The following is a 13,250-nucleotide window of genomic DNA, read 5'->3' as shown; positions in this document are numbered from 1 at the left end:
AGAATTTAAAAGGTTGGGAAGATTATTTACCACATGTTGAATTTTCTTATAATAAATTTGTGCATTCTACTACTAAAGTTTCATATTTTGAAGTGGTATATGAGTTCAAGCCTTTAACTCCTTTAGATTTATCACCTTTGCCTATCTCTAAGTCTGCTATTTTAGATAGTACAGCAGAAAAACTGAGTTTGTGAAGCAAATGCATGAGAAAACTCAGTTGCAAATTGAAAAGAGGACTGAATAAAATGCCACACAGTCAACAAAGGACAAAAGACTTGAACCTGGAGATTAAGTTTGGGTTAATATGAGAAGGATAGACTCCTTGCTAAACATCGTACTAAGTTGCATCCACAAGAAGATGGATTATTTTAGTCATTGCACAAATCAATGATAATGCCTACAAGCCAAGCTTACCAAGTGACTATAATGTGAGTGCTACATTAATATTTTTGATCTCTCTCCCTTTGATGCTGGTGATCAAGATCGAGGATGAGTCCTTTTGAAGAGTGGGGGAATGATGGAGTTAAAGATGGCGGTGATCAAATTGCAGCTCAACAAAGCTAATGATGGGGATCAAGCTAAGGCCATGGAAAAAAAGGATCATCCTACTATACATGTTGATGATCTATTATACATCAATAGAAGCTCAATTACAAGGGCTAAGGCTAAAAAAAATAAAGGAAGCATTTAATGTGCTAATTGAAGATGTTAAAACTAAAGCTACAACCAAAGCAGATTTGGCCAAGAGTCAGTTGTGCAACTTAGTCAACCTAATTCAAATTTTAGATGAGCCTGGATATTTGGCAAGTCAAGGTGACTAGATGTTTGGCTAAGGAAAGTTTAGACATGTCAAGGATGACCGGATATATAGCAAGTGACAAGTTCAAGCAGGTCAAGGTGACTGAATGCTTAACAAAAGAAAATCTTGAGGTTGTGAACTCTAAATAATGAGAAGTTTAGGAGGAGTGAACTCCATTAAGAGATAAACCTAATAGATCAGGTAGACTTATGGGATTATGCTAAGTTGCATGTTTGTACTTGTATGTTTGTCTTAAAGGAACTTGGAGCTATAAGCAAGATTGAAGAAGCAAACAAATGCAAATCAGACACAACCAGACCCAAGCTAGTTCGGTCGATCGACTGGGCTCGGTTGACCGAGTTCGAGTCCAAACTTGATTCGGTGACGTGGCCTGGTTTGTTAGACCGATAAACTTGATAAAGTCGAGATCGCTAGGCTTGATCCAGATCGCAAAAAGCTAAATCTTTTAGATCAAATTTGATTAGGTTCGATAAACTAATAGAGCTTATTGGTAGACCAAACAGTGCTTATAAAAGAAACCTCAAACACGACGCTCAAATCAACTCTCTACTACTCATTTATTCTCTGTGCTTGAAGAAGAGTCTCGGAGTTTGGCTCATGCGATCGGAGAAGTGTTATAAGTGTGTTGCACTTAGGACTTTCAAACCGATCAACACGAGAGTTTGTTTGTAGTTCATTATAAGCATTATTCTTATATTATTTATCTTTGGTGTTGATAATTATAATTTGTAAGAAAAGTTTCTCCGCCTTTGGAAAGGAGAATACTAGTAGACGAGCATCTCTTGTATATAGGCTTTGGAATACCAATCATGGAGGTCGGAAATCAAGTAAAATCTGATGTACACTCTTATCTTTGTTCTTTTAAGTTCTTTATTATATTTCCGCAGCAACTAACTCTATAGAAAGAACTGATGAACGACGAAAAAGAAAAAAAAAAAAAGACGCGATCGATATTCACCCTCCCCCCTCTGTCAATACCATCGATGCTACAACTAGATAATTAATGAATCTAATAACAAATTAATAGCGACGCCTATATGTTATGAATCTAATGACAAATTAACAGAGACACCTATATGTTATGAATCTAATGCCAACAGGGGATCATTCAGACATGTAAGCAGAAAAGAGAAGCTATATCATTAGTAAGTAATATATCCCTACTTCAAAGAAATGGGGAAAAAAATGATTCAAGTATTACAATTATGTCTACTCTTTCCAACAAAACCAATTGAAAAAAAAAATTCTAAAAGCTAACCTTGAAAGTAAGAATGGCGATCCCCCTGAACTTTTCACTCTCTGGGAAAGTCATACAATCCATTTCAGTCACAATTCCACAACCCTCGAAGTAGGTCCTGATATCATCCTCACTCCAGTAATATGGAATACCACCAACATAAACCTTTGCGTTTTCTTCACTGTAAGCAGAACTAAACTTAAATTGCCACAAACTTACAGCTCTGAAATCAAACCATTACAATGAACCAAATTTTTTTTCCAACCAGTAGGAGAATCGTACCTCTGTTCGACATTGTTTGGTTCCGCTGTTCCTTTCTCGTTGTCAAGAGCAATTGAACTTCCCTGTTCTTCCCCGCCGCTCTTGATACTTTCCTCTCCCTTTTTCCATCTCGGTTTCTTCCTCTCTTTTCTCTTCTTACCTTCACTCTTTTTCTCTTCACCATCTACAGGCACCGCCGCAGCACCGCCATCTCTTTTCCGTTTCTTACTCTTATTCTGCTCCTTCACATCACCGGACTGGGCGCTGCCGTCTTTCTCTACTTCTACCGTAAAGGGGTCTTTTTCCTGGGCCTTGTGCGGTCTTTTCCGCTTCGGTCGCTTCTTGGAATTGGATCTCATGATCTCCTTGATTCTCTGAAGCTCCTCGTTGACACCCTTGCCAGCACCTTCGGATTCCGCCTGGGATTGGGACTCCGCGACGAGGCGCCGGAGCTTCTTCTTGAGCTTCTGGTTCGAAAGGACCATCGAGGAGAGAGCACGATGGTGCAGCAGCGTCGCGGCAACCCCCAAAACCTAAGGGGCGTTTGGTTCAGGGTTATCTTTTGATAATCTTGATTATCTAACTAAGGTTAATTTTGTTTGGTTCAGGTTATCAATAAATCTCGAGTAATATAATATTACCGCCATGTCAACAAAATGGGTTATAACCCTGGAATCTGATAATTTTAACAGGGTAAGGATTTTGATAATTCCGGGGTTAATGATAAATTTATTCCAAAAATACCCTTCAATTAAAAATAATTATATATTACAATTTTATTTTTTATTTTAATTTATTTTATTAAAAAATACTTATATATTAAAATTTTATTTTTATTTTATTTAAAAAATAATTATATATTATATATTAAATTTTTAATTTTTAATTTTATTAAAAAATAATTATATATTAAATTTTTGTTTTAAATTTAATTGTATTTAATTAAAAAATAATTATATATTAAAATTTTAATTTTAATTTTTAATTTTTTATTTTATTAAAAATAATTATATATTACAATTTTATTTTTTATTTTAATTTATTTTATTAAAAAATACTTATATATTAAAATTTTATTTTTATTTTTTTATTTTATTTAAAAAATAATTATATATTATATATTAAATTTTTACTTTTTAATTTTTAATTTTATTAAAAATAATTATATATTAAATTTTTAGTTTAAATTTTAAATTTAATTGTATTTTATTAAAAAATAAGTATATATTAAAATTTTATTTTTATTTTTTATTTTATTAAAAAATAATTATATATTAAAATTTTATTTTTATTTTATCTTATTAAAAAATTAAATATTACATTTATTTAATTATAAAAATGTCTAGAATTAAATCAAGGATAATATAGTAAATGTGAAACTAAATTATATAATAAACCTTCAACTAAACAAGTTTTTATTGTATTACTTAGGATTGAACCAAACAACATAGATTATGTTTTATTCCTTATAACCTTGGTTATGTGATTACCTAGTAATCACATAACCAAGGTTATATATGATAACTTGAACCAAACGTCCCCTAATTGTCTAGCAGAAGAGTAAAGATACGGAAAAGGGGTTTTATATTCCATATTAAAATAATTAAAATGTAAATCCATATTAGAAAATACTTCTAACAACCTTGATTTAATTCCTATTTGAATTTACTTTGTTAGGGCTGTCCATTTCATTATAGTTCTCTAGTCCATTGGAGGTAGCCCCTAGGGTATGACTAAGTAAGTAACAATGTCGTAGATATATTACATTAAATAAAGATTGATTCTCAGTGAGGTTGAGGAATTACCCTCTCACATAGGGATCAACTTTAGCTTCTTCATTTATTTCTCTACAGATAATTATGGAGCTAGTTTATGACCTTTTGCCACATCTAGTCCATTAGAGGCATATGTTACAACTTTTTTTCTCATAACATATGTCGATCTACCCAGTCCTTTCTTACTAATTATCTTTACTAGCATAATAAAAAAGAAAAATAATCTTAAAATAAGTTGTGTGGGGATATAGAAATAATGATAATTTCTATATAAAGAAGATGGTTATGTGATTTTTCCAAATCTCATAGTTGATTTTTGGATTGTTCAAATCACATAGCCTCGCATCTATGCATTTCCTATTTTACAAGCTATAGAATCATAAATATTTGAAATGTCAAAGAATCCATCTTCTTCTCAGGTGGAAAATTTATTTTAACTTTTAACTTAGTTTTATAAAAATTATATGATTAAATTGTCTTAAGCAATATCATATAGGTAGGACATCAAGCTTAGTTTAATTTAAAAAAAAATACATTATCTCAATATCATCATCAACTAGAAATACTATTTAGAAATGATTCAATCTATACAATCAATTACTAGGAGTATTGGTTATCATATTTAGTTTGTATTTAAGTTTGTTAATTATATCCATATGAATTGGCTAAAATGTATAATTTATTTGAACTTTTATGTAATACTAAATACTTCTTACCAATGAAATTGTTTTTAATAGAGTGGTATTGGTCTTCTAAATAGTTTAACTTAATTTGACAAAAACCTTATTATTTGATCGATTATTAACAAAGCTTGAAGGAAATGTAAACATCTACATTAACATCGGTAAAAAAGTTAAAGATTGATTTATGACATATGGAGCAAAAGTTACATTGGATGAGTAAATTAGATCATTTTGTAGAATTCTTTTGCCAAACTTCCCCAAAGGGTAAGGGGAAGAGAATGGGGGCATTCAAGAGTGAAGCTCCATGAAAACACATTATCATTATAAGCAGTATCCCCTTTGTGTCTTTCCTTAGCATACCAAAAATTATACTTAGGAGATTACTAATTAACATATTTGAGAACAGGATTTAGAAGGAAAAATTTTTAAACTTTACAACGTAGCTGTGTCCTTCACAACCAAAGATGTAGCACTATTGCTCAAAATTTCAGATAGAGACATGTATGTAAATATGCATTCCAATACTGCTTCTAGAGAATTGTATAAAAGATATTTTGCAAGGAAAAAGCTAAATCGATCAAGATTGGAATAGGTAATGAAGAAATATTATCTCCGTGTGGAATGAGAATGTTAGGTCATTTTATAAATTTTATATTTTGTATATTTTTTCTTTTTTATTCACTTCTTCTACTTATAAGCTACCTATAGGGATTATTGATATTGTCGATAATATCGATAATCTAAGAAATTGTAATTGAGTTGAGGCAATATATAATTATATGACGCCACAACTCTTGGTGTTTATTACAAAGACTCGTAGTTGTATTGTCGTGCTACCTTATATGAAGGGATTTATTAGTCTATTTGTTGTAAGTCTTGAATATGTAGTTATTTAATTGCATAAATAGCTAATACCATCTAATGATTTATTTATGGTATAGGATTGGTTTCTTGAGCATGTCTCTATTCAATAGTCAAGCAGCGTCTGTTGGGTTTCGGTATGCACGTTTAAAATTTTATGATTCTCTAAACATGCAGCAGAAGTATAATAAATAATTTATTATTATTTATGCATAAACCCACAAGAGGATGCATACGCATGTAAACATAATCAAAGATAACAAGCATAAACAAGTTATACCTTTTGGATGATGCAAAATGGAAACGACATAAATTAACAACCTTGATAAAGGTTTCCTCTACTCGTATCCACACTGAGATATCCTCAAGATGACTTTCCTAAGTTACGTGTCATATCTCCGATTCAATATTAGTAGAAGGAAGGAGACAAATGATCTAAGAGAGGACCTACAGTTCGATTCTGTATCATGCGACTTGAAGCAATCCAATGATACAAATTGGATTAAACAGATGTGATCACGCCACTGTTCGAAGGTCGGATGGTTCACTATCAATAAAGAGGCAGCAAACCTAATGGCGTGGGAGTTCCGAGAATAACAATTGTCCGTAGGAATATTGAGCAAAAGAGGAAGGAAGAAAGGAAACCTTGTGGCCGAGAAACAATCATTACTTCTCCTCTTGTTCCTTGCTTCCACTACCAGTTGTAGCTTCCTTGGGATCGGGGATGGTTGGCCTGGGAAGTTGTTGACCAATGGAAGGAACCTTAGCCAATGTTGATCTTGGAGAAAGCTCTTTTGGCCGGCGGTGTTAATGAAGAGGAGATGGAGTGGGCGACAATGATGAAAGGAGTTGGGGATTTAAAACCTAACCTTTAGGTTTTAAACCCGCTAAATAACTCTTCTTTAGAGATGTATTTATAGATCTCTAATGGGGTTGGTTTGCTAACCAAAAACCCACATCCGTTAACCCAAAGTCCAAATTGTTAGCCTTAAGTTTGGTTCAAAATCAAATCGGGATGGTTCAAAATATTTAATTAAAATCAAACTAATTTGGTTTATAATTAAACCAAAAGGGCACATTTTATCTTCAAAAGACACATCCCAACCGCGCTTCCATTCCGAAAAAAATATTTTCTATATATGTCCTTTGTCTGGTTCAATTAGACTTAATCTCTCTCGATCTAAAAATCTAATTTTCAAACTCATTTTATCTCTTAGAGAAACTTGTAGTACGTGTGACTTTATAGGTTCCTGATTTATGTTGATCGTCCATAATTAACCATTAATTATAGATCAATTATGAGTGACATCTAGTAGTATATCATGACCCCTAATTAATTAAAAAATTACAGTTGATTCCAGAACCACATCTGAACACTTTAGCAGCTATAGTTGTTCGTGCGTCAATTTTTTCATGCATTTTATAACAACTTAGTTTAGGATATAATCTGTGTGTTAGTCTCCACTAGGCTAACTACGTCACACCTATCCTAAGTTGTAGTTTCTTGTCCTGCAGATTCATGTTACTCAAAATATCTATCTAAGAGGATCATCCTCTTGACTGTTGGTGCAATCTTTGCCCCAAGTGCATTGAGTTTCAATGTTTGGCTAAACCATGTTTAAAGTTAGGCAATACTTGTGATCTAACATGTGTGATGCAAGTTTGCAGGAAAGTCCAAGCGTAGTCTTGGCAAAGGAAAGTCCAAGTGGGAAGTCTTGGCAAAGGAAAAGTCCAAGTGGGAAGTCTTGGCAAAGGAAAGTCCAAGTGGGAAGTCTTGGCAAGGAAAAAAAGTCCAAGTGGGAAGTCCAAGTGGGAAGTCTTGGCAAGGAAAAGTCCAAGTGGGAAGTCTTGGCAAGGAAAAGTCCAAGTGGGAAGTCTTGGCAAGGAAAAGTCCAAGTGGGTAGTCTTGGCAAGGAAAAGTCCAAGTGGGTAGTCTTGGCAAGGACTTGACATGACGAAGCTGATGGAAGCATCTCAGGCTAGTGCAAGGATGATGGAGCATCCAGGGAAGGCATGAGGCTATGGGAGGTGTTTGAAGGCCGAGGTCTAGGTCAAGAGAAGCTGAAATGGGATTTTTCAGCTTCACCAGTCGACTGGCCCTGCCAGCAGTCGACTGCTCATAAATCAGACGCACACAGAAAAATCAGTCGAGCCAGAGGAAGACAGGAGTCGACTGGGCAGTCGACTGGTGTATGGTGAGTCGACTGATGCCAGTCGACTGGTCTTGGAACAGTCGACTGCTATTTGAACGTTGGCGAAGATTGGCAAGCATTTAATGCGCTTTAATGCGAGATTTTGTTGCCGATTGAAGCCATCAGTCGACTGGCCCTGCCAGCAGTCGACTGATGTTGAAGAATTATAAAAGAAGCCTGCTCGAGATCAACTCAAGAATTCTGCTATTCTTTCATTACTTTGTGCTTCTTTTGAGAACGTGTTTGTTCTCTATTCTTGTGCTTTCTTCCTCTCCTCTTAAACATTATTTCATATCATTTTGAGGAGATCGAAAGAGTTGTAAAGGTTTCTCCGCCTTCGAGGTTTTCGAGAAGGAGAAGATTCATAGTGCATCGGGTGTGTGCGTGCGTGTGGATCCTTGGATTAGTCACCTCTGCGGAGGTGGATACCAAGTAAACAAACCGGGTTAGCGTTGATCTATTGTTTTCTCTTTTATATTTTGCTTCCGCTAACACTCTTGCAGAGAAACAATCAAGAAGAATCGAAAAACGCTATTCACCCCCCCTCTAGCGAACCAACCGATCCTAACAAGTGGTATCAGAGCCGGTTACGTTTCGGAGGATCTAACAATCAACCGGAGCAACTCATGGCATTCCAAGAGGGTTACAGCACCGCACGACCACCATACTTCGATGGAAATGACTTCGCCTACTGGAAAGGTAGAATGGAGTATTATTTAATGAATGACATTGAGAATTGGTTTAGTATTGTAGATGGGTTCGAGATACCCAAAGACATTGAGGGAAAAGCTATCCCTACAAAAGACTGGACGAAAGATGTGTGCAAGAAGGCACAGGCCAACGCCAAAGCCACAACGACTTTGCAATGTGGGCTATCAAAAGAGCAACTGAGCAAGGTCGGACCATTTAATTCGGCCAAAGAACTGTGGGAGAAACTCATCGAACTGAACGAGGGATCAACCGAATCGAGACGAGCCAAGAAGGATCTTTTGGTGAGTCAACTACAATCCTTCGCGATGAGATCCAATGAGACAGTAAGTCAGATGCATGGAAGATTCAAAGAAATAGTAAATGGCCTCCATGTCATCGGAGAAAAGATCGAGAACCGCGATCTTGTAAGGTATGTATTACAAGCCTTTCCCGAGAACCACTTTATGGGCATCGATGGTAGATGCGTATAAAGTGTCAAGGGATTTATCTGTTGTCAAATTGGATGAATTATTTTGTGAACTACAACTGCATGAACAAGCTAATATGGGCACGCAAGAGAAAGGTATAGCTTTGATTGCAGATAAGGAGAAAAAGAAGAAGAAGAAAGAAAAGGAGGAGTCATCAGAATCTGAGCAAGATTCTTCAGACAGTGATGAAGAATTAACATCAAAAGAAATGGCTCATTACGTGAAGAAAATGATGGGGAAAACCAAAAGATTTACCAAGAGGAACTTCAAGAAGACATTCACGCCATCTCAAGGTAATAGTCAAAGTTCAGGTTTTGGTACTGATGTCACTTGCTATGAGTGCAACAGGAAAGGACATATAAGGCCAAATTGTCCAAACCTGAAGAAGAACGATGAATCAAAAGATAAGAAGAAAAAGGACAAGAGCAAAAAGAAAGAGGTGATGGTGGCACAAGCCAAATGGGATGACTCAAGCAGTGAGTCCTCATCAGATGATGAAGAAGCTTGCCACATCACACGACATATGGCGCTCATGGCACGAAGAGATGAATCGGATACCTCAAGCGATGAAGCATCATCATCATCAAGCGAAGACGAATCCTCCTCTAGCGAGGATGAGGTATTAGATAGTCGTAAACAAAAATTACTTTTTCGTACCATGAACTATCTCAAGCATGCATTAGAAAAATCAAAATCTAGAGTCAAGGCTCTTAAAGGAAGAACTTAGGAAGACTAGAACCATTGCATGTGACCATAGTCACCTAAATGAAATAAATGAGGAAAATGAAAATTAAAGGAAGAAAATGCAAAATTAAAGACATGTTTAGAAAAGTTCACATTAGGATCACAAAAACTTGATCTAATTTTGAACAGTCAAAGAGCAGTATACAACAAGGCTGGGTTGGGTTATAGACCTAAGGAAGTATCTTATATATCCCTTGTAGGAAGACAATCTAGCAAACAAAACACTAAGGGAACACTAGCATGGGTACCTAAGAAATATCTTTCAAATGTTAGTGAATCTAGTTTTTGGATACCTAAAAAGGATATTTTTCGTATCATGTAGGTAAGAGAAAAGAAGGATGAAGGCATGTGGATTTTGGATAGCGGGTGTTCAAGCCACATGACCGGGGATGTAGGTAAATTCACTAAAATCAAATACATGAAAAAGGGAAATGTATCTTTTGGTAATAATGAAACATTAAAAATCATAGGAAAAGGAACCATTAAAATGTCACCCACTATAACCATTCATAGAGTCCTATTGGTTAAGGGCATGAGTTTTAATCTACTTAGTGTAAGCCAACTATGTGATTCAGGTTATCAAATTGACTTTCATGCTAACAAGTGTTTGATTAGGAAAATAGGAATGAACAACATCATATTAGAAGGACATAGGAAACAAAATTTATATTATGTGAATTTGGCACTTGCTACTAACTCTTCTGTTGAGTGTCTTATTTCACAAGAAGAAGCAGGATGGCTATGGCACAAAAGACTTGGGCACGTCAACATGAAGACTATAGCAAAGGTGGCAAATAAGGAGCTAGTAAAGGGACTGCCCAAAATCAAATATGTCAAGGACAAATTGTGTGATGCATGCCAAGAGGGTAAGCAATCAAAAACATCACACAAAGGTAAAACTCTAACTAGTACTACCTTACCTTTAGAGTTATTGCACCTAGATTTATTTGATTGCCATAGTACTCCTTCATTGAATGGTAGCAAATATTGTTTGGTAATTGTAGATGACTTTTCTAGATTTACATGGGTTTTCTTCATGAAACATAAGGATGATACCTTAGAGATATTTATTGGATTTAGTAAGAGGGTAGAAAATGAAAGAAAACTTAGAATTAACCGAATTAGGAGTGATCATGGTGGAGAGTTTGAAAATTCAAACTTCTCCAAATTTTGTTTAGAAAATGGATACAAGCATGAATTTTCATGTGCTAGGACTCCTCAACAAAATGGAGTTGTTGAGAGGAAAAATAGAGCTTTACAAGAAGCCGCTAGAACCATGCTAAATGCCTACTCCTTACCCACATACCTATGGGCAGAAGCGGTTAATACCGCTTGCTATATTCAAAATAGGGTATTAATTCACAGATTTTTGGGTAAAACATCTTTTGAATTATGGAGTGGCAAAATACCAAAAGTCAACTACTTTAGGGTATTTGGGTGTAAGGCTTACATCCTAAACACTAAGGATGAATTGAGAAAATTTGAAGCTAAGGCGGATGAAGGAATCCTTGTAGGATACTCATCGACTAGTAGAGGCTATAGAATTTACAACAAAAGGACTCAAATTATAGAAGAATCTTCAAACGTTGAATTTGATGAAACAAACAATACCTACCCTAGGAAATCCCAAATTGATGAGGATATAAATGCTAAAACAAAAGAAATAACAAAAGAATTTGAAAATCTAGAGCTTGAAAGCAATGATCTAGGGGGAGGTAGAGGAGACTCAGACGATGAACTACAATGCAATAATAACACATGTGATGAACCTACTAGGCCTAGAAACCTTAGGCACCATCAAGATCATCCCATTGACCAAGTGGTGGGAGATATTGAACAAGGTGTTAGGACAAGATCACACTTTAGAAATGAATCAAATCAAATTGCTTTAATATCACAATTTGAACCTAAATCAATTGATGAAGCCTTAAGTGATAATGATTGGATAATAGCCATGCAAGAAGAATTAAATCAATTTGAAAGAAGTAATGTATGAGATTTAGTTCCAAGGCCAAATGATAAAACAATTGTCACCACAAAATGGGTGTTTAGAAACAAATTAGATGAACAAGGAAATGTAACAAGAAACAAAGCTAGATTAGTAGCTAGAGGTTTCACCCAAGTGGAAGGACTAGATTATGATGAAACCTATGCACCCGTGGCTAGATTGGAGTCAATTAGAATTCTCTTAGGATATGCCGCTTACATGGGATTTAAATTACATCAAATGGATGTAAAATCGGCATTCCTAAATGGGTACATAAAGGAGGAAGTCTATGTAGAGCAACCTCCTGGTTTTGAGAGTAGTGATTACCCAAATCATGTGTATAAACTTAGAAAAGCCTTATATGGTTTAAAGCAAGCTCCAAGAGCTTGGTATGAAAGGTTGTCCACCTTTCTAATTTCTAAAGGCTTTAGAAGAGGGACCATAGATCCAACCTTATTTATAAAGTCAAAGGAGAGTGATATTTTTGTTGCCCAAGTCTATGTGGATGATATTATCTTTGGGTCAACAAATGATGAGTTCTTAAATGAATTTATCAAGCATATGGAGATGGAGTTTGAGATGAGCTTAGTTGGAGAGCTCACATTCTTTCTAGGTTTACAAGTAAAACAAACAAATGAAGGAACACACGTTTATCAAACAAAATATGCTAAGGAAATGATTAAGAAATTTGGAATGGAAAATGCTAAAAATATTTCAACCCCTATAGGAACAAATGCAAAACTAGATAAGGATGAAGAAGGGAAGGAAGTAGACTCTAAAACCTATAGGAGTATGATTGGTAGTCTTCTCTACTTAACCGCTAGTAGACCCGATATTTTATTTGCGGTTGGAATGTGTGCTAGATACCAATCATGTGCTAAGGAGTCACATCTTGCAATTGTAAAGAGAATTTTGAGATATATCAAAGGAACCTTGAATGTTGGTCTTTGGTACCCAAGGAACCAAAATTTTGATTTGATAGGGTACACTGACTCAGATTATGCAGGATGCAAATTAGATAGAAAGAGTACTAGTGGTGGATGCCAATTTCTTGGATCCTCCCTAGTTAGTTGGAGTAGTAGAAAGCAACCATGTGTAGCTTTATCTACTACCGAAGCCGAGTATGTAGCCCTAGGGGGATGTGTGGCTCAACTATTATGGATGATGCACACACTTAAGGACTATGAATTAAACTATACCAATGTAAAAGTCCTTTGTGATAATATGAGTCAATAAATTTGACCAAAAATCCGGTTCATCATTCTAGGACTAAACATATAGAAATCAAACATCATTTTATAAGGGACCATGTAGCAAGAGGAGATATAGAACTAAACTACATAGAATCAAAATCAAACCTTGCGGATATATTCACTAAACCATTACCCGAAAATGAATTCACAAATATAAGAAGGGGTTTAGGAATGTGTTTTGTAGAATAATTGTTTGTAGCATTGTATGAGCCATTATAAGAACAATTACATCTCACAAGACAATTAGGATGACTTTGAT

At 35.2% G+C, this 13,250-nt stretch overlaps 2 protein-coding genes across 2 annotated transcripts; one reads left to right on the top strand and one right to left on the bottom strand.

Moving 5' to 3' along the window:
• Positions 1-2,066: 2,066 nt before the first annotated feature.
• On the bottom strand, positions 2,067-2,831 carry LOC141831728 (uncharacterized). The gene is made up of 2 exons (XM_074719136.1): positions 2,340-2,831; positions 2,067-2,238 (listed from the first exon to the last, which is right to left on the bottom strand). Exons 1-2 carry the CDS (start codon positions 2,801-2,803, stop codon positions 2,067-2,069), a joined length of 636 nt encoding a protein of 211 aa, XP_074575237.1. The 5' UTR covers positions 2,804-2,831.
• A 9,600-nt stretch (positions 2,832-12,431) lies between these two features.
• Positions 12,432-12,974, top strand: LOC141831727 (secreted RxLR effector protein 161-like). Its single transcript, XM_074719135.1, has one exon. The coding sequence runs from the start codon at positions 12,432-12,434 to the stop codon at positions 12,972-12,974; it is 543 nt and encodes a 180-aa protein (XP_074575236.1).
• The last annotated feature ends 276 nt before the right edge of the window (positions 12,975-13,250 follow it).

This window comes from Curcuma longa, chromosome 7 (assembly GCF_044706935.1).
Source record: "Curcuma longa cultivar G26 ecotype Majalengka, Jawa Barat chromosome 7, ITB_CL_G26_1.1, whole genome shotgun sequence".
NCBI lineage: Eukaryota > Viridiplantae > Streptophyta > Magnoliopsida > Zingiberales > Zingiberaceae > Curcuma > Curcuma longa.
Note: the sequence above shows the minus strand (reverse complement) of the source record. Positions and strands in the feature narration are given on the sequence as shown.